Here is a 22,946-nt window from a genome sequence, read left to right on the forward strand (position 1 = left end):
TTTTCAATCCTCCCTTGCTAGACTCCCTTGCTAGTATCACGGCGCATTAAAGATAAATTAAGAAGAGGCACACAAAAAGATACAGATGTTGACACTGGGGACAGTAACAAGCCTGGTCACCACTTCAAACTCTTCCTTCAAATATTATGTAGGGATTATATTAGCTTTCCCCAACATGGCTCAAAAGGATACAATCCCCAGAATTTAGAGGCAATTATGGCAGATGTGGAAAATACCAGGATGTGGACAGCTGTACTGGATAGCTTGCTGCTGAGAAGGAGGTAACTCACTCTGGAGATTTAATATTACAGCTAAATTGCAGAAAGGATAAGCCCAATGTGTGGGGACCAGAGAAATCATATTATGAGGCAATTAAGGTGTACATTTCTGTAGCTGGAACGTAAAACTCTAGGAACTGTCATTGTAAAAACACCATCCTGTGCTGGTCAAGGATGCTGTCATCTGAACTTCTCTTCATTTACTTGCTGCATTTTGAATTCCTGTTGCTGGCTGTGTGAGCAGATGCCACTGAAAAGCAATGCACCAAGGCCAACAAAGGTTACATTCAAGTCCTCAGTGTATTCCTGCATGAATTAGTCAAACCAGCAATATAAGAGGAAGATGCCAAGCCCCATCCAGGTCATTCAAACTGATGTGTCTTCCCAGCATCCCACCTCCCTTTAATAAAACTTTGCATTCAGAGAGGTGTAGCTCCTCATGTTTCATCCCAATAAAGTCAAGTTCTATTTCTTTAAACTAGCATCAGGCAGCTGAGGTGAAGTGAATATAGAACATTTAAATCTAAGCCTTTTCCAATAGAGCTATGGATCAAGCTGCACCCACCAGCAAATGTATACATGCCCCGTCAGCTCCATGGAGTAAACTAGGTCAGAATCATGAAATGAGCTAATTTTACTTTATTTTAAAACTATATTGACAGAATTTTGCAAGTCTGAAAGTACAATTCTGCCCTTCCATGCCTCTTTTACAGCCTGAGAAACAAGGCCTCTTGCCCCACCCACTGTCCAGTTGCTGTCTGTTATCTGGCCCATTCACTTGGCGGTGTCTCTGCTCAGTCTCCAAAGGTCTTTCCCACATACTGTTACATGTCCCGAGGTCAGATATTGTTAAGCCTAAACCTCCAATGGCACCATTGCAAAACACAGCAAGGCACTTGAACTGTTCTCAAGACTGGCAGGAAAGCAAATCCAGAATCTGTTATGACAAGGGTCATAGATTCAATCAGGGGGTTGGCTTTGAAATTACATGATGAAAATAGAAGTATGAGACCTACTCCCAAGGAAATATCCTTCGGTGTAAACTGACATCTCTGAGTGAATTTTGTGATTGCTCAGCCCCTCTCGCTAATACTTGCATTGGGAAAGCACAATTGGGTTCTCCTAGAACACAGCAGGCGACAGAATGGCCTGCAGAATGCTAGTTTTCATTATGAAAGCTCAGTGTAGGCACATCCATTTGTCAGTTTAGGAACACTTCTTTGTTTAAGAGACTGACTGTTTCAGTTTCCTCATCGTGTGCTTGTAAGAGCTGCACAGAAGTCAATATTTTATCTTCTGATCCCTTTTCCCATTACAGAGCCGTGATGGACTTGAAGCTATTCATGATGAAACTCTTACTTCTCCAACCCAGTTTATAATGCTTACTGGGACTGAAGCTTTCTCCAAACACACACTTAGCAAACCTTGTGTGTCTGTCTGTGCATGCAGAAATATTTATCTACATACTTTACATACTTTTTTACAAACTATTAATGTAAAAAGCTCATAGGTGAAACTGGAAAGGAGATCATTAAGAGTGGATTCCTAAGTGCAGGTATAACCTTTCAGATACCCTTGGATGCCCAACTCCCACTCGCTATGTGAAACATTACTTAAGAACAACAAAAGCGAGGGTACGGAGAAATTAATTAGATTTGCACGGATAATTTAAAAATCATCAGAAGAAAATTTGTTTTAAAAAATATATGAATAAGAATTTACAAAAATCATTATTTGACAATGGCTTGCAAAATTGCATCATTGAAAGCATCTGTACAACTTCTCATATTGGTTATTTAAAATGGCAGCCTGTTGCAGAAATGTACAAAATAAAGTCAAAGTTAGAAAAATGAGACAGAACTAATACTATTGACAGCTTCCTAATCTGAAGTGTTGCTGATCCCTTTGAGTAGCTTAGAATATCTATCCACCACTTGATTTCATACCTCTCCAAAAAGAGGCAATGCATCCTATAAAGAGCTGCAAGCTTTAATGGATAGATTCATTAACTATGGCTTCAGTAATGGAAAAAGGCATTTTAAAAAGATAAATTGCTGGGCAAAATAAGGGCACAGTTGCTGATCTGGAGGGAAAAGGTTATTTGACTCTTAACTCTGACAAAGAATGGAAGCATTAAACATGTCTAATATCTGAATGTGGAGGCATTTGTTAATTAAATTGTAAAACCTGTTTATTTTTGTATTACAAAATGGCATTATTTGTCCATTTTATTGAAAGATAATTGACGAATGATTCAATGGCTCAGTGAACAGACTGATTTAAAATTTAAAAAAAAAAATCTTATGCACAGCTTTAAGGCTTGCTCCTACACAAAGATTTGGGGTTCATTTACACTCTAACCACACACACACACACACACCAGTTTTAATACTGGGATAATTGTTGTTTCCTGATAGTGTTTCTTGCTTGCCTCACTGAATTCCAATTTCCAGGGTTTCTTGATGGTAGTGATAGGAAATTACATAGTTAGGCTTCAGTTCTAGCTGCAGATACCAGGAGTCAGACATTTGCTGCCACCCTTGATAATCACAGAATGAAAGCACACCACTTTCATGAGCTGCACAGATGGCTCATATTTGTTTCTCCCTTCAACTTCTGCTGTGATACAACACATGTAACACGAGGTTTTGTGGATGTGCAACCTACAGCAATAGGTCTCCTGGAGCTGTTGGCCTAATTTCACAGACTCCTTGGCCTAACTTCAAAAGTCCTCTGCAACAGTCTGTTCAGACTTCTGGCAATCAAGAATGGTCCTCCTTGCAGTAACCTACTGGGTGGGGAGGAAGAGAAAAGAACGGGGGGGAAAAGAGAAAGGGATGGCAGAAAGAATGTGTAAGAGAAAGGAAAGAGGGTATTCTCACCATGCTATGAAATCCTGTTTCACTATCATACTGTCTCTTAGTCAAGGTAAATTCTATGTTTTTTTCTATTATCAAACTTTTTCACGTTTTCAAAATTCCCTCAATTCATATTTGAATGTGGGCTGTCAGTTTCCATTTATCAGTATCTTAACCCTCTTGCAGGATTCTCAAACTTCTAACTGGAAGCTGGATCCAGTTCTTGTACACTGCCGTGTAAAATGCAGGCGTATAAATGCACGAGCATGAGAAGAGCCAATTGACCATTTTACACTGCAGCAGCTGAAAAATACTTTGATGTTCACTACATAGAGCATTGTAGGGATGTTTTCGGGGAGGAGGATGACATCAATCAAGTGGGGAAAAAAACATGCACTTGGCTTTAAAAATCAGTAGAAGCCAGATGACATTTAGAATAAACAGGAATGAAAGGTGAAGTATAATGTTTGACAGCAGGCAATTTGCGAATGGTTGGGCAGTGGTCTCTGGTTTGGGATTGTAAGTATTTAGGCATGTGCATCCTATTCTTGTGTGAAATAATATATTAGGATGACACTGGTGGTCTTCCCCAGAATCTATTCTGCATACGGTGTCTTCCTAGGAGACTTTTGCCATTCCCTATTGAATTGGCACAAAAGGAATCCCTGTGAAATCGCTGCTGTAAAATCACTGCTGGCTCTCTTCCAGAGAACAGGGCAAAGAGCTGCCTGCAGACACGAGTCAGCTGACAGGCAAAATAATTTATGGAGTACTCTCTCCCTTGTATGGCCAGGGTTAATGCACAATGGTAAATTACTGCAGGCGTTTGATGCTACTAGTTCTCTTTAATGACTGGCTGCACAGAAGCATGGTGACAATCAGATCACTCGGTGCAGTCCAGGTTCCTCCAGCACAGGACAGCATCTGGTGTTCCTTTCTGCCTCCGCAGAGTCCTGGCCTACCTTCTTGACAGGGGAGTAGACCCAGTAGCTTTGAGTGATGAGGAACGAGAAAAGCTTAAAATCAAGGCTCAGTGAAAGTACTGGAATTGGGAAGCCAAGGATGATTGGAATTGATGGTTTCCTGATTGGAAGACCCAGATGTTTGGGCTCTGTATGGGAAGAATACGGGGAAAATGAAACCAAGGTCCGATAATTCTATTTTAAACCATTGGTACCAGAAAGGACATATTTAAACTCTATAGTACAGTATTGAGATCCACCATTCCCCCCCACCTCACCTCTGACTTTTGTGGCATAGAAATGCATATATAGTAGGAAAAGCAGAAACAATAGCATAAGATTACATTTCATATTAAAAATAAAAAAGCATGGTGTAGCAAGCGGCATCACAAATGTGAGGAAAATTCACTAGTTAAATTGTCAGATGCTCACACACACACACACACGTCCAATCAAAGCTCAATTCCAAATGCTGCAATCAGAACATCCTACTTTGAGGGAGGAGGGAATAAACCTGAATGGCTACTTTCTTAGTTCCCAGAAAGAGAGCGTGGAACCCGTGTGACAATATCACTTTAAAAGAATAGGGCTGCAAGGAGTAGATCCTCTTCAGGATATATTCAAATAGGGTGCTAACATAGACATCAGCAGAACCTCAGGCTGATAAAATCTAGAAGAACATCTGCCAGGTAATTTCAATGGCCTATGTTATATTCCGGGAGAATTTGAACATCTGCAAAAATAAGAGATGGATATGTAACTAAAACTCTGCAATTCCTTGTTCATGCAAGCCAAATCCTGCCTCACGTTTTGGAAGATAACTAGAAGACAACATTTAATAAGTAAAGTCTTTACTGTGCCAATAAGATGGTGAAAAACGGATAGTGAGAACTATTGAATCAAAGACAGAGCTATTTGTGAGATCCCATATGCATCTTGATCAGTGATTCTCAACCTTGGTAGCTTGAAGATGGGTGGACTTCAACTCCCAGAATCCCCCAGCCAGCAGAACTTTTGAAGTAGTATCAGCTACCACAAATGTGTTACTGTCAAGTACTTCTGAGCCACTTGTACTTAAACTATTACAATTATACCAGAAAGGTTAACTGCTCTCAGTTGAACTATAATGCACCCTAAAGTATACTTACTGGTCTGAAGGGCACATAATTCTTTTGGCATTGTAACTGTTTTCAGGAAGTTGGCATTGGCTTAAACAATGTTACCCTACTTTACAGTGTTGTAAAGATTATTGAGTTAATTTATCTATTCAGTTATCCCCACATTTTTTTTTACTTGCTGGCTGGAGATAAGCTTGCAGATCATTACCATCAGACCCTAGTGAGGTATTACTTAGATGTGGTTGTGGGCCTTATGTGCTCTGGGGAAGATGATAGTATGTCAGGTTCAATCATACTGGACAGGTCTCATCAAAGGAGCCAGATGAAGAGTGTCTTTATCATAAACAACATGGTGAGACATAATTTTGGAAACCTATTGGATCAGTCACTGCCCAAGTCAACAAGGATCACACTAGGGGTTGGAGTTCCTGGACATCTGATGGTAAGTAGGCTACAGGATTCAGGACTGTTGCCAGAACAGCTGGATCCAGCAGCTGCACATCTACTGTAAGAAAAGTTGCTTACCCAAATACAAAAGTCTTAAAACAAAGAAATAATAATTTGCTATTAGACATCAAGTCCAATGAGAAGAGGAAATCTGAAAATAAATGTACCACTCCTGGAAAGAACAACATCCACAATCAGATAAAACAGAACATTGGCTAAAAGACTGATGTCAATTTGTAACATGAAATAAAGTATTTACAGAAGTAGAATGGGAAGAACTTCAAAGGTCTATCCAGGGCAAAAAAATTAAAGCCTTGCCAGCAGAGCCAAAATAAGGGGACTCAGTAGTAGAGTCCCCTTACTGAACTACTGAACTATTTTCATTCCCAGACACCCTCTCCTCTACCTTCTCCTCAGAAAAAAATAAAGTTGTCTAATTGAAAAATGAGAGGAACTAAAACAAAGAGTAATTGAACATCTAGAACAGCATAAAAACAACAGGATAAGGTTGACTGCATTGAAACTCATTGCAAAGAAGTATTAAGAGATACCAATAGTGAAATACCATATGTAAGCTCACTGCAAGAAACAAACCATACAGCACAGTTGCAATTGTAACTGAAGATTTTGAATGAAAAATTAGCAAGAAAAAAAATCTGCAAGTGCACCACCAAAATGGAAGAGCAGGCTGGAAAATAAGATCAGCATGCTAAGATCAGATCCAAGCCAATTAGAACAGATGAAAGAAAAGCTGAAGAACAAGACCAAGTAATACCTGATGAAGAAATATCACCTAGAAACAAGGAAGAAAGAAAGTACTAGAAATAATAAAGCAGCAAGTAACAGTTGCAGTCAAGATCAGCAGGTATGATGCTCAAATTGCATATTATAAGTAGAATCTGCAATTTCGGTCCAATTCATGGAGAGAATGCAATGCAGTCAACACAGCAAAGAAGAAGCAGTACAATTCTAGGTGTAGCTATGGGACAAATGAAGGAAATACAATAAAAATGCAGTTTACATAAAGTAGGTGGAGAAGAGAAAAAAGCTGAAGGGGAAAAAAGCTGAACTAAAATAATTGTTAGTACAACAGCAGAAACAGTGGAGAAAAGGGCAAGATAGATTAAGAATTGGTCAACACAAGTGAAGATGAACTGCATCATTTTTTTGGCTGAAACTCACTTATTGCCAAGCAGTTTAATAACATCCTGCAAGGAGGGTGAAATTGAAGACCTACACATCTATCCAAACCTATCTAAAAACTAAAGATTCAACAAAAGGAGCAGAACCAGGCAACTACAGGCCAATACCTGCTTATCATTAACTTTCAAATTGCTAGCTCCTGTGGTAGCTGTTGCATTCCAACAGCATCTAATTGAAATCAAGCTCTTTCCATATAAGCAGAAACCGAACTGCCAAAACGGCAAAGGGACAAAGCATCAGCTCCTAATTGAAAAGACAATTTGGGAAAACTAAAAGAAGGAAGACCAACTTGAATGTAGCTTGGATTGATTACATGAACACATTCAACTCCTTTCCATATGATTGAATAATCAAGTATCTAGAAATAACAGGAACATCAGAAGCTTTCTGTAAAGATCAATGGCAAAATGGAAGTCACGGGTGCTGATCAATGGGGATAAATTGGGAGAAGGGTTAATATCAAGAGAGGAATCTTTCAAGAGACTCACTATCACCTTTATTGTTTATTGTTGCACTGATTCCCTTGTTGATAATACTGAACATGATAGGCCAGGGCTAACAGACATCAAAAATAGGTGATAGGCTATCCCACTCCCTTTACATGGATAGTCTGAAGCTGTATGGAAAAACCATCTGAAATGGAATCATTGCTCAAAAATACAGCCAAGATATTGCAATGGAGCTTGGATGGATAAATGTGCCACTGTCACCATCAACAGGGAAAACCGAAGGAATCAGGATGCCCTATAGAAATAACCTGAGGAGAAGATAAATACCTGGGCATCCTTCAGGCTGACAACATTAAGCACACACTGAAGTTTCCTTGAAGAAAGTTAGAGTAGTATCTTCCATTGTCTAGGATTAAAAGCCTTCCCTGCCTTCCCTCCCTTCCCCAACAACTTCTTTCCCACCTCCAGGAACAAATTAAATCTTAGATCAGGGGTATCAAACTCAATTTCATTGAGGGCCGCATCAGGGTTGTGTTTGACCTTGGGGAGCTAGGGTGGACGTGGCTAGGGTGGGTTTGGCCAGCTCAAAGGCACTCATGTTGGGGGCGCCTGTGGCACTGTCAGTGAAAACGGGCTTCTGAGCTCCATTTTCGGCTGCCACCGCTTCCTACAACCCTCTGCTAGTGAAAATGGAGCTCGGGAGGGCCGCGTGCAGGAGGCCGTGGCAGCTGAAAACGGAGCTCAGGAGCCTGTTTTTGCTGGCAGAAGCACCGCGGCCTGGTCCTTCGCTGTTTCTATGTTGGCCCCACGGGCCAGATCTAAGTACCCCAAAGGTCAGATCTGGCCCCTTGGCCTTGAGTTTGACATCCCTATCCGAGATTTTTCTATTAATTCATATCTCAGGCTGTTGAGGAGAAACAGGAGACCGATTTTGCTGCTTCAGAAGTGTCAAATGCATCCAGAGAGGAAATTGTTGAGCAGCAATATGAAGAGTGCAGCCTTCTTAGATGCTTCTGTATTTCCTGCTTTAATGCCGGTGTTTATTTGAAATCTTTTGTTCTTGTTGAGTTGATTCAAAGCTGCCAGGCAAATGTCATTCCTATCCTTTAATCTTGTTACCAAATCAGTCATCTACTGCTTTGAGTGGATTAAGTCTTCTTGCTGCCATCCACCGCCAATATATTTCTCTCTAGAGCTTCTGCTGCGTGCACATCTCCTGCCAAACCAATCACCAGGAAGACCACACTTTCATCCAAATGTTGGATGGGTTTAAACAATATTAATTCCTCTCCATAGCTGAAGAATAAAGGATTTGGGAGCGGGGAGCAATCCTTAAGCATTCCAGCCTCGGCCCAGAGGAGCGGAGCTAATTCTCACGCCGAGGCAGGGATAACCAACTGATGAATTCTTCTCATCTGTTTTGATGCAAGAGCATTACTGCTTATCTCTGGGGTGGATGGGGTGGCTTACACTGGAAAACTGTCCAAGCAGCTTCTGGATCAGGAAGCTAGCTACTCCCCACCTCCTCCTCAAATTCTGACCTTCAAAATATCCATTTCCTAAATCATATATCACATATCAGGGGTGAAATCCAGTAGGTTCTAACAGGTTCTGGAGAACTGGTAGCGGAAATTTTGAGCAGTTCAGAGAACCAGTAACGGAAATTTTGAGTAGTTCAGAGAACTGACAAATACCACGTCTGGCTGGCCCCAGAGTGGGGTGGGAATGGAGATTTTGCAATATCCTTCCCCCAGGAGTGGGGAGGGAATGGGGATTTTGCAGTATCCTTCCCCTGGAATGGAGAAGGAATGGAGATTTTGCACTATTCTTCCCCTGCCACGCCCACTAAGCCACACCACACCCACCAAGCCACACCCACAGAACCGGTAGTAAAAAAATTTGGATTTCACCAAAAATTCACTGCCACATATACCCATTACAAACAACAGTTATTTCTAGCCTCAAAACTGTAAAATTTCCCTGTATTTATATTTCTGATGCCCAAAACCATAAACAATTTGGTTTCAGAAAAAAATTATCCTGTAATCTGCAACTATTACATTGCAAAAACATATAGACTACATATCTTGATCAGGGCAAAGCAATAGACGCAATTTATATAGACTTTGGCAAAGCCTTTGATTCAGTGGTACATGACAAACTACTTCTAAAACTAAAATCTTATGGCATTTCTGGACTTCTGCATAAATGGATAGCTATTTTCCTGTCAAACAGGCAACAAGTGGTCAAAATAGGAAGCACTCTTATCAAATCCTGTACCTGTCAACAACAGTGTTCCCCAAAGCAGCATTTTAGGACCAACACTCTTTATACTTTACATAAATGACCTTTGCAATCATATTAAAAGCAACTGCGTTCTCTTTGCTGATGATGTAAAGCTATTCAACACCACCGACAATGCTGCTACCCTTCAAAAAGACCTTGACTATGTGTCAGATTGGTCAAACAATTGGCAACTTCAAATCTCAACCAACAAATGCTCTGTCTTACACATTGGCAAAAAAAATCAGAACATTAAATACAAGCTAGATCCGTGATGGTGAACCTATGGCATGTGTGCCAGAAGTGGCACACAGAGCCATCTCTCTGGGCACGCAAGCCGTCGCTTGTTGCACATCCGGGCTCCACCGTGCTGGCCAGCTGGCCTTTGCGTGTGCATGCGTGCCAGAAACTGGAAGATTATCTTCCCAGTGTGCGCATGCACACCAGGAGGCTGCTCTTCCAGTTTCTGGTACTTGTGTGCCTGCGCACACGCATATGCTCCCATTTTGGCACCCGGTGCTGAAAAGGCTCGCCAACACTGAGCTAGATGGACATGACCTTGTAGATGACCCTCACTCTGTCAAGGACCTTGGAGCACTCATTTCTAAAGATCTAAGTGCCAGGGCTCACTGTAACAACATTGCCAAAAAGGCATTAAGAGTTGTTAACCTAATCTTGCGTAGCTTCTTCTCTGGTAATATTGTACTACTAACTAGAGCATACAAAACATTTGCTACATCAATTCTTGAATACAGCTCATTTGTCCAGAATGCGCACTGCATATTGGACATTAATACAATTGAGAGAGTCCAAAGATATTTCACAAGAAGAGTTCTCCACTCCTCTGCTCGCAATAGAATATCTTATGCCACCAGACTTGAAAATTTGGGCTTAGACAACTTAGAACTACGCCACCTTCGGTCTGACCTAAACGTAGTACCTTATCTACTACAATGTCCTACCTGTCAATGACTACTTCTGCTTTTACCACAACAATACACAAGCACACAATAGATACAAACTTAAGATAAACCGCTCCAAACTCGATTGCAGAAAATACGACTTCAGCAACAGAATGGTCATTGCCTGGAATGCACTACCTGACTCTGTGGTTTCTTCCCCAAACCCCCAAAACTTCAACCTTAGACTATCTACTGTTGACCTCACCCCATTTCTAAGAGGTCTGTAAGGTGCGTGCATAAGTGCAGCAACGTGCCTACCATCCCTGTCCTAATGTCCCTTTTATTCGTATCCATTTCATGTATTCATAATCAGGTTTATACTTTTATTTGTTGTCTTATATATGCTTGACAAATAAAATAAATAAATAAATAAATAAATATTGCCCCCCAACAATCTGGATCCTCATTTTACCGACCTCAGAAGGATGGAAGTCTGAGTCAATCTTGAGCCAGTGAGAATCGAACTTCTGGCAGCTGGCAGTCAGCAGAAGTAGCCTGCAGTACTGCATTCTAACCACTGTGCACCACAACTCTTAATAGTGAGTAAGTAGAATATCTCACCACCACCATCCTGTTCATGATTCAGGACTACAGGTAGCCCCATCAGCCATCAGTCATCAAGTCTGCCTCTTTACTAGCCTTAAAGGGAAAATGGGATAAGCCCTGAAACTAGAACCCTGGCTTGATTTCAATTATTTATAAAGATAATTTGTGCAAGGCAGGAATGCAGAACTCTAGGCAGCTACAAAAATTTGGGGGCCAGCCAGCCCCTCTTCTAAAGGTTGCCACCAAATTGTCATATGGTGACAAAAGAGAAAAATCACTCACTGCAGGAACCATATTGCCTGCATTTAACTTCTAAATTTCTTTGTGAGAGTGAAGCTCTTCCAGTTCTTTAAGCTGGTTTAACAAGATCTGACCCAAGAACCAACTGGCCCAAGGAAGTCGCGTATCCAAGTCCTCTGATTGTTCTGGGTGATGACCAACACATTTATCACAGGACAAGTGAGGGGAGAAAGAGGTGTTAATTTGCATATTAATTAACTTAGATGCAGTCTTCGGATTTTTCCAATCATTAATATTTGAAACCAAGACAGGAAAAATAGTAAATTCGTGTCAATTTATCAATATTAAAAATTGCCTTTTGAAACATGAGCATTGCTCTGCTCAGCATATTAGCGGCCCATTTAACTCATCCCATCAAAATTGACTACAGGGGTTCAGACAATATTCTTTCCCAGCTATACCTGAAAAAGGCAAGAATTAAATGCCTGTGTGTGTGTGTGGCGTGGAGGGGGGGAGAATCTATGTTAAAGCTAGCACCCTTCTTCAATTGCCAAGATGAAATATGCTCCATCCCTAAAATAGCTTGACTAAAACCCAATCACATGCAAGTCACACACCTGATTGAAACCCTACTCTGTATGGGTTTACATGGAGATGCTTTGGACTGCAATATAGCACAGGAGGGTGACTTTTGTATCTTTGGTGTGTGAAGGACCCATCACATAATTGTAACAATTTAGAACTTTGACATCCGTGCCAGCACATTTGTCACTGGAAACTGTTTTGCACATTTCAGCTTGCAATCATGCACTGAGTACCTGAGTAATATCCCTGCATTTTTATGAATCACATTCAACCTTGTAAGTAGATTTCAGCCGGTTGAGAACGAATCTGTAGCTGTTCTTTAATATATATAGCCTGTACCCTCAATTGCCTTTCAAGCTGAGGGGAGACTCATACATTTTTGACAAACAGCATTTGAAAAATGGCCTACAAATTCTTTTTCTTACTTCAAAATTCCTGAATCACAACCTCCCTGGGGGTTTCCATGGGCATCCCATTTCCCACCTGGCTAAATGAATCTTTTCAAAAAATATATATATATAGCCATCTATTCTAACAGGATGGAGATTCTTACCTTCTAACAGGATCTGACCTGCCTCAAGATTGAGGCCACAGTAGCACAAATGATTGATTTATGGGGTAATTCCTTTTCATTAGCTGCCATTGCTGCTCAAGGCTAGCACAGAAAAGAAAAGGCAGCCCCAGCCTGAGCAACAGGTGCAAAGGGCCCAGCCACATGAGACTCGTTAGTCTTGCCAATTAGCACCCCCCCCACCCTCTACCCTTCCCATGCTACTCCCAGCTCCTGAGCAGAATGCAAAGCGTGGTGTCCGCCTTCCCAAGGCAGCTAGTCATTAAACTCTGACAAAGCAATGAGAAAGCTGATTAGCTAATGAGGAATCCCATCCCCGCTAATCACAGCCCTGTCAATCACTATTTTCTGGACCAGCCTAGCTGCACAGTTGTTGCCAAGTTGCTGGGAAGGGCAGAAAAAAAAAGCAGCAGTAAACCGTTTGCTGCAGTTTGCAATGAAGGAGCCTCCTTCTCCCTGTGTGCATCATGTGTGCACAAAATAGCTATATTTGCTTAATTAGTTACTAAAATTGCTCTTTATTAATCACCCCAGCTGTTATATTTGCAACTGAAGGAAGACTAGCCTTTTGTAAAAAAAAAAAAAAAAAAAGTGCTTTGCAGCAAGACAAAAGCACCAACTCTGAGAAGATTCCGGCATTAAAAGAAAAAAGCTTCTAGGTAGATGAATGCTTGTTTTCTTTTTAAGGCCTCTAACCAAGATGGGATGCCTTCAATATTATCTGTCATTTTTACTGAGTCTATTCTATATCACCTACTCCTCTGTTTTCACCATTCTATACCTACAATCTATGCCCATAACTTGCCCACTCTTCTATGCCCACCAATCTATGCCCATAACATACCACTGGTCTTTCTTCAACAGTATAACTGTTTTTCAAATAATAAAGATGCATGAATTTCAACTCCCAGAAATACCCAATCTAATTGTCAGGTGGTGTCCTGCCCAGACAGACCTGCCTGCATCAGGTATACTCAGAGCAAGTCCCTTCACAATTGTTTGCTCCATCTTAGCTTGTTAGCATTTATAGAGTCTATAGTAGAGCAACATTTTTCTGTAGAGATAGTATAATATAGGAAATCTACAACCAGGCCTGAAATTGTACAATTGCTAATTTTTCAAATAATACAATCAAGTTTGTTTGGGAAGGCAGTTCTACATCTGCCACCAGATACTGTTATATTGTTCATACATGATATCAAGCCAACTCAGATCACTTAGCATAATCTGCATTACATCTGTCCTAAGTGCAAAGCAGGACCTAAAAGAATTTGCAGAATTTGACAGGGGAGCACAATCAAAGTATACATTAAATTGTATCAAAGATAGGTAGATAGATAGCTAGATAGCTAGCTGGATAGATAGATGATAGATAGAGGATAGATAGATAGATAGATAGATAGATAGATAGATAGATAGATAGATAGATATAGATAGATGATAGATAGATAGATAGATATAGATAGATGATAGATAGATAGATAGATAGATAGATAGATAGATAGATAGATAGATAGATGATAGACAATATGAAAGAAGTAAACATGTACCCATTTAACAGACATGTAACCCTACACATTCACAGCAACAAACAGAAAAGTCACACATTAGGTAAATGTATTGTATTTCTGTGCTTTTTGACATATTCCAGGGGCTGTTGGAATTTGTCTCCAGTAGTGGCTGCAGTGGTTTCAATGGTTGGGTGTCCCTTTGCTCAGTTTCTTGATTGACCTCAATTATTTTCTCTTGGCTTGGAGGTGGGAGCTAAAGCACATAGGTGGTGATATGCCGCAACGGGAGTTTACATAGAGAAGGTAGAAGCAAGTTGGTATTAGCTGGCCAACCACCAATTTAATTTGAGGAGGTCAGGTACCTTAGCCTGGTTGGCCTCAGAGCCATCTTGCTCTGTGACTTCACTTGTCATACTAAAAAGATCTGTTTTGCCTACTCCATTTTGCTGCTGCTCAGTAAAGTTTGTTTATCAGTAGAACCAGCAGAAGATGCTGCAGAGGGCGGAATCTACTCTTTGCCTGGATAGCGTAAGCACCATAGCTAGCAAGGTAATAAAAAAAAGAAAAACCTCCACTTATTTCTTAACACAGAGAAGTGGCTACAGCCCACAAAGCCCTGGAACTTGGGATTTAGCCTTTAGACTGACTGGTCTTGGGCTTCTCTGTTTCATCTACAGCCTACTTTGTGGCCTGAGTCCGAAAGTTGGCCTAGTTCAGGGATCAAAGATTCAGTGTTTATAACTTCTTTCTAATCAGGCATTAGGGGGTGGCTTTTGGTACCCTACGTAAATGAAACTCTGATGATGAATTCTTGGATCAGGCAGACATGACCAGGCAGTGATAAAAGCTGATTGTGGCTTGTTGGACTGTCATACTGACAGTAACAGGCACAGAACAAACCCTCAGTCCCACAGAGGGACTCACAGACAGAGCTCAAAATGTCAGGCCAGTGGCAGGGAGGAAGTTTCCTTCTAGACAGAGTAGAACCACTTCATCTCTAAGGGCAGGCATACTGACTTGGGACTTCTTGGAACTGAAGTAAACACACCGTAAAAGTGACCAAAGTTTGAAAACCTTGGGTTAAGGTATGCAAAGAAGCTTTCTGCACATTGAGAAGGAACATGTGAAGGAGAATGAACTATTTCAGTGAATTACAATGTCATCAACTTCATCAGGTAGTAGAGCAAAACTAAAGCAAAGTAGTGTGGTTGAGTTATTTCAGAGCAGAATTACGAATCTCCCAGCAAGAGCAATTTTAGCAAATGTTTCTGAAGCCAGGGTTATGTAAGCATTTAATCTAAGAACATGTTTGTTTTTAAGTAAAATCATACAATTTTATCACCAAAGTGTTGAAAAAAAACAGAGCATACGCTGAAAAGTTCTGACAGCTATGATACAATGGACTGACTCCAGGCTCAAAAGAATAGAAACAGTGGGGTAAAATGAGAATAAGGCACACTTAATGTCAACTTGAGATACAGTAGGGCCACTGAATTTTGGCAGTGGATACAACGAAATATACTTTAAGAGGGATAATATGAAGCAATGCACACAGACAAGCTTGTGGAGTCAAAGCCTTTAGGCAGGAAGAATTCACACACCAGTGTCTGATTGCTGTGGGACAGAGAGTCCTGCACAACAGAACAAACTTACCTGGACACCATAAAATCCCCAGAATGTTTTAGCCATTGCCGTGCTGCCTGGGATTTCCAACAATTATTACATTTATTAGGGCACCCAGATTCTGAAAAATATTCTCTTAATTTTTACATTCCATATGAATTACCATTATAAGAAAAACCTTTTCAGTAACTGCCGTGTTTCTTATAAGAAAGCCATAATTTAGAACTGGGTGTGAAGAAAAAAAAGCATTCAAATGAGAAATATTGGAGTATACAATTCCTGTCTTTTATCTATTGTAACTGGCATAATGGCCTAGATTTTCCCTTACAAAACATATTGTTTGTCACATATCTTCCATGAATACAGGCAGAACTTCACACATCCCAGGGTCAATGTGTAATAAGAGATTAAAGTTTTTATTTCTTATAGTTACCCTTCCTGGGCTGCTAGAAACCACAATTACCCACTTCCCTGGAAGTTTTTTTGTAGGTTCTCATCCTACTGTTTCAAATGTCAAAATTCCACCTCAACAGGTATTCCATATACTGTACGAGCTATATGGGTGACATGTGATTGATGGATCCAAGTCTTCATTCAACCCTGTCTCCTAATTTTATAAATTGAGTATTTTCTCCTTATTAAAGACTGCCTATTGCAGTGATGGCGAACCTTTTTCTCGTTGCGTGCCGGAAGTGTGTGTGTGTGTGCGCACGATAACGCCCGCGCGTGCCAGCACCCATAATGCAATGCGATCCCCACACATACACATACACACGTGACATCCCACGCATGCACCCCACATTGCGCATGCATACGTTCTGCATTGCGCATGCGCAGTCCCCCACATGCGCTTCGTGCCTCCCCACCGCGACTTGTTTTGGGCTTTCGGGAGCAGGGATTGAAGCGCAAGAACCGGCTCCGCTGGGTACAAAGGGGTGGGGGAAAGATCTGCTTTGGGGCTTCCCTTCTCCCCAGCCAAGCTCCAGACCTGTCCAGGGGCAGGGATTGAAGCCCCCAATTGCTGCTTCTGGCAGCACAAGAACCGGCTCAGCTGGGAAAAAGGGGGTGGGGAAAGATCTGCTTTGGGGCTTCCCTTCTCCCCAGCCGAGCTCCAGATCTGTCCAGGGGCAGGGATTGAAGCCCCCAATTGCTGCTTCTGGCACCACAAGAACCGCTGTTGCCGGGGATGAGGGGGTGCCAGCGCCAGAAGCAGCGGGCTGGGGCTTCAATCCCTTTCCCTGGACAGCCTGCTCGGGTGCGGAGACAGGGAAGCCGCAGATCGCAGATCCTTCCCACCACCCCCTTGCACCCGGTGGCGGCGGTTCTTGCGCTCCCCTTCCCCAGCGATGGCAGGAGCAGTTGGCGGGAGAGAGGGTGGTGGCAGACTGCAGCAGCAGGCTGGTCACGCTGGCTATAAGGCAGCAGAGGCTCCTCCTCCTGCCACCCTCGCGCTCCAGGCAGCGTCCAGGCAGCCATATCTGTCCTCCCCCTGCGCCAGCCCACGTGGATTCCAGGCAGTGCAGCTGCAGGGCCTTTCCTCGCAGTGGCGATGGTGTGATGAGGCAAGCAGGCAGCCGGGCATAGGGGAGTGACTGGTGGCAGTGCTCCTGGCTGGCAAGGGGTGATCCCGGGGCTGTATGCGGGCAACGATGGCATGGCCGGTGCGCACCTGCATTAAAGGCCAGCTGATTGTCATGCACGCGTGTGCACCAGTAACCCGCAGACTAGCTGGCTGGTGCGCATGCGTACCCTGGAAACCCGGAAGAGGAATGGGCGACGCCACGCGTGCCAGGCAACATGGCTCTGCGTGCCACTTCCGGCACGCGTGCCATAGGTTCGCCAACACTGGCCTATTGTATAAACATAATCCTTGTTTCATTTAATGCAAGTAGTACTTGACTTCCGACACAATTGATCCCAAAATTTATGTTGTTAAGTGAGACATGTGTTAAGTGAGTTTTGCCCCATTTGCTACAGTTGTTAAATGAATCTGGCTTCCCCATTGACTTTGCTGGTCAGAAGGTCACAAAAGAGGATATGACACCAGGACACAGCAATGGTCATAAATATGAACCAGTTCCCAAGCATCCAAATTTTGATCATGTGATCATAGGGATGCTGCAAAAGTTGTAACTTTGAAAAACGGTCATAAATCACATTTTTCAGTACCATTGTAACTTTCAATGATCACTAAATGAAGTGTTGTAAGTCGAGAACTACCTGTGTAACATAAAGACTCCTTTAAGTTGACTTCAACTTCTGATCACTTCAAGGAATGTTTGTGAGCTTCTTAAAATTTGTTTGCCATTATTTTTTTCCAGGATGATTTTTGACTTCATAATCTAGTCTATAGTCTTGGTATTTTTGGTGGCTCCTATCCAAGTACTAAACAGGACTTGCCCCATTAAGTTTCTGAAGATCAAGCAAGGACGGGTGTGTGCTGCCATCTAGCTAGGATCCTTTGAGTTTCAAAATTGTATAATTTATTTAAACTAAGGGTAGGCATACAGACTTTAAAAAAAAAATTATTGGAGAGGTTGGGAAATTGACTCGGTGATCCAATGCATGTGGGCAGGGGCAGGGTTTCAGAGTTTATGGGATTAGTGTTTTTGATGAATAAATGTAAAAGGACACCTATAAACACATCCCAAAATGGAGTGGTGGAGAATTGCTCTTCCTTTTGGTTTGCCACTTTGGGCATTTTTTCTTCAGAGTTAAAAAAAAGGTTGGGTCTTAGTTTCTTTATACATTGCCCCCTATCCTATTATTTCTATGTCCTTCTCCTAATTTTAATAAGACTTTTTAATTTGAAACTTGGAATATGACAGCAGACATTTGACAATTAAAGGTTTTTTCTCTTTCTATATAACTATGACTAAGCAGAGACATACAATATAGATGAAATGCAGTCAAAGCGACTGGGAATTTAACCCAATAAATAGTTTTCTTCCAGATGGAAATATAGCTTCTTCCTCTTCCTCATCCTTAGACAGTAGTGAACTGAATGATGGCCAGAAATGTATATTCTAGCATCACAAGCTGAAACTCTTGCACTTTTATTTTATACAGTAAAATGTATAGTTTGCATTTATTCCTTTTCTGGTCTCCAGACTAGGAGCCAGCGAAGTCTGGCATTGATTTGTGTTTTTTCAGCGGGTTTAAAGGGTTTAGTCGAGAGTTTTATGGCATTCATTTTATTGCTTAAATTCCTCAAAGTTTTCCCCAAAGGACCCTAGGCTATCCATTTTTGGAGTATGCTCTTGATATAGTATACAAAGCATGGCATGATCCTCAAGCCACAATAATTATGCAGTTATGACACAACACATGTTTATATAGTTTGCAAGTGTATATTCTGCCAGCAAACTTGAAATTTCCTCCAAACTGGTGCCCTCTATATTTTTGGCACTAAAATCTTAAATAACCTTCTTTTACAGCTATGAAGAAAATTAGCAGATATTTTTCTAACTGGTGCATCGTATATAGTTCAGCTTTTCCCCAATCTGGCACATCTCAAGGTAATGGGAGTGCCAGAATTCCCACCTCCCAGAAAATGACTAGGCTGGCATAGAAATTCTGAACTCTACACTGCTTATACATTTGGAGGGCACCAGGTTGAAGAAAGCTGTACTGTGGCATTCCAGGTGTTAAGACAATTCTTTCATCCTGGCCATACTATGAGATATGTTAGAATTAGCACATACATGGGGCTAATACTGTACGTAAGCCTTTGCCCATAGCAATGAAGCCCTATCTATTAAAAAGGATGACTTTGCTGTCCCTAAAATCTGAAGGATCCTTACTTTTTACCTTATTACCACTTTTGGAAGACCATGAACAACTGGCTGTCTCCACAGATATTGGGCTAGGATGGGGATTCAGCTGTGAGGCTGTTTGGTCTGGTGCCTGCAGGAAGGATGGTTTTGCTTTTATTCTTGTTTTTATTGATTGTTGTGAGCTGCCTAGGATCAGTATACAAGATAGGCATATAAATTCTGAAAATAAATAAAGGATATAGTTTAGGCTGCAATCCCGCATACACCTAAGATTACACTCCAATAATCTGGATAGGCTTTACTCTGCACTTTACCCCATAAACTTTCCTGATTAATATTAGCCCTAGTCAGAAACCTTTGTTTCTAAAGTTGCTTCACCCAAAACTTGCTCAATAGAATCCAAGATATTGGGCCTCAACCCTCATCTGAAATGTAAAAACAAGTTCACTGAAGCAAGGACTATCACAAACTCCCTAAAGTTGGTGCCTTATAGGGACGTTTGACTGTAACCTCTATAATTTCCAACCAGAACTGCTGCTGTACACAGTTGATATAAGTTATAGCCCAATAGACCCAAAGCAGTAATTCCCAACCTGTGACCCAGGAATAACAGGGAATCTGAGAGAGTAGTACAGATGGACCTGTACAATATAAAATGGGACAATTGTAAATATTTGAGACACATATCCAATGATTTGTTTTCATACAAACTATTTTATTTCTCCCTTCTTTAGTATTCATATTCATATTGTACATTCTTACTGTAATTTACACAGGAAAATATTTTCATTCTTTAGAAACACAGACAGCTGACAGCAGAAAAAGATCTAGTGGTATTTCCACTTGTGCTCCCTAGAGAATGAACAAAACAACTAAAACCGTATGAGGCATGGTCTTTATTACAATGATCTGGGAGAAATGGAAGACTTTGTTGGCAGAATAAAAGACCAAACCATACCTCTTGCATTGACTGGAAAGTTGTTCAAATCCAGGGAAATTAAATATTAATGTATTCTTCAAGACTCAAGGATCTAAGAGGACTGGACACACCGATAATAGAAGAAACAACATTGAAATGTGCTTTGAAAGGTACTTTTCAGAGAAATATGAACACTTTTAAAATAACTATGATTTTTAAGATTTTTAAACTTTTTTTCTTTGCTGTTTTTTGTTTTCTTTGATTTTTAAAGTATTTTGATATTTCCAGTTTTCATTTAATAAAAATTGGATGGTATCCTGACAGCTATTAGCTATAAAGAGACTAATAAATATTTGAAATAAGAAATAAATCAATTTGCAGAGGTCTTAGGAAGTTGCTTTTTACAACAAACGAAAGAGACTTGCCTCATTTTCAAACTATTGGCTGTTTAAACTTCCATTTGAAGCCTTTAATTCCTCTCTAAGAGATTGAAATAGCATCCATTCAAGAGTCATTGACAAACTTGGAAGAAAAAAAAAAGCAAATTATTAAGGGTTTTCTCAGCACCCAGCTAAAATGGAATCAAGTTTGAATCTCTACATTTAATTTACTGCACTACTGCTTCCGTTTTGCTTGCAAGATGCAGCAGGTATATTTAGTTCATCCCTCCCTTCCTAACTACCTCTTTTCCTTGGGCACAAAGGTTCTCGTTGCTTTTTATAGTTCCCAATGGTTGCTTTAATCACATATATTTTTCACTGAAGAAACTTTCTTATCTGTATCTGGGTCATTCATTTTCACGAGCACATACCAAAACAGCTAATTTTATTATAGCATAGTCAGTCTACTATGTGAAACTCCTCAGGAAGTTTGCAAATATACCCAGAAGAGAAATCTGGTTGGGGAAAGTAAAATACTCTAGAAACAAACCAACTTGGCACAGCTTTTCTTTTAAGGATACATTAGGTGGTATCTATAGGGATTATTCTGTTTTAGTGGTTTAGTTGATCAAATGCATTTCAGTCAATCTATAAGAAGATGAAGGAGGATCCTTTGTCTAGATGACTGTTAACCAGACAAAGCTTTTAATGTGTCTCAGTTATGTAATGCAGGAGATGGACTTTATGCTCTAACCATAAAAATTGGTTCAAGAAAAGACATCATATACCATGTCTAATCACACCTAGATTAAAAAATTGTAAAACTTTTATTTGATTATGAGGTATTGCTAAGATGATTTATCTATTGTTATTCCTATATTCTATACCAACAAATAAAATATTTACCTTATAAAAATAACAAATTTTTAAATACACCAAGTGAAACAGTGATGCTAATTAGCGATCCAGAAAACTCAGTCAAATATAAATTGCCAGTGTTGTACTGTAGTAACACTCTATATGTTTACATAAATTTTCTAAAAACTTGCTAAAAACATGGACTTCACTGTTCATAGTCCACTTCAGCAGTAAAAGTAAACGCATTCATATTACCAAAAAAAAAAAAAAAAAACCAGTTGCCCCTAACCCAAGTTTAAGAAGCTAGAATATATATATGCCGTTTTAAGATTAGAATTCAATATGCTGTTTGTGATTCTTCCATCTGCAATACTGCAAATAGTGCTTTATTGAAAATTCTACCTTGTGCAGGACTGCTGTTCACTGGGAAATTTGTTAAGCATCAGTTATTGTTATTCTGTTAAGCTTTGCAAATAAAACAGCTGGAACCACAATCAAGCAGGACTAATGGGTAGCTGCAGGAAGGTAAAAGAGTGCTCTCCAGGAAGGCAATTCTGAAAAACGGTAGGTGAATGCCAACCCTGACACAGTAGAAAAAATAGACTGGAAGGAGGAAGATCAGTTTTGGGAAAAGGAGAGGGGACCAAAATCAGATTGATAGGGATCTATTACTTCTTGTCCTGGAAGGAAAAGAAGAATAAGCAGCAGGAAATTTAATCACTAAAAATATTCCTTTTTCAAAATTTCAGAGGTGCTTGTGAAATTGAAACATAATTTTGCATAATCATTTTTTTTTCAGCAGACATAAATTACTTGGCAGAGTATCTTGAACTGTGGGATGATTCCTGGCTATTCGCCCTCACTGCCTGGCTTAAAGCTCAAGAGGTCATCTTTCCTAGAGTTGCCTGTACAACTGACAAAGTATGAATTTGTGGGTAAAGTCTTCTTTTGAAGAGGGGAGCTTGGGTGGGGGTAGCCAGAGATTAGTTATTCTTCCGAAAAGGGAGTCTCCTTTTATCCTTAGCAGCATTCCTTTTCCTCTTCTTGTTCAGGAAACTCTCCAGCTTCCCACTTTTCTTCAGATTTTTGTATTTCTCAGCAAGTTCCAATTTCTGTATTTCAGCTGTAGATGTCAAGAAGGGATGGAGGTTTTAATTCAAGTCATAAGTGTTCATAATATCCCAAGCAATTATTTTCTATAATCTACTATTTTTGCTTGCTAACATAATCTTTCAACTTGGTCCTATAAATCATCTGATACAGGTTAGTAACTAATTGCTATGAAAATAACATATAAAAACTCATTTAAGTACTGGCAGTGGCTATCCTAACCCATTCCTCATTCAATACTTTTGAGAATAATTCAGTAATTTAGAA

The 22,946-nt window shown here is 40.5% G+C and overlaps 1 protein-coding gene across 5 annotated transcripts in view; it reads right to left on the reverse strand.

Moving 5' to 3' along the window:
* Positions 1-20,106: 20,106 nt before the first annotated feature.
* The window catches only part of RRP36 (ribosomal RNA processing 36), a 52,131-nt gene continuing 49,291 nt past the window's right edge, over positions 20,107-22,946 (reverse strand). For all 5 annotated transcript variants that reach the window (XM_034427577.2, XM_087888101.1, XM_034427576.2 and 2 more), the window contains one exon: positions 20,107-22,692. In XM_034427577.2, coding sequence (XP_034283468.1) covers positions 22,553-22,692 — 140 coding nt within the window. In that variant the 3' untranslated portion in view covers positions 20,107-22,552. The remainder of the gene's footprint in view (positions 22,693-22,946) is intronic.

This window comes from Pantherophis guttatus, chromosome 1, assembly GCF_059756535.1.
Source record: "Pantherophis guttatus breed Tessera chromosome 1, ASM5975653v1, whole genome shotgun sequence".
In the NCBI taxonomy this organism is placed as follows: domain Eukaryota; kingdom Metazoa; phylum Chordata; class Lepidosauria; order Squamata; family Colubridae; genus Pantherophis; species Pantherophis guttatus.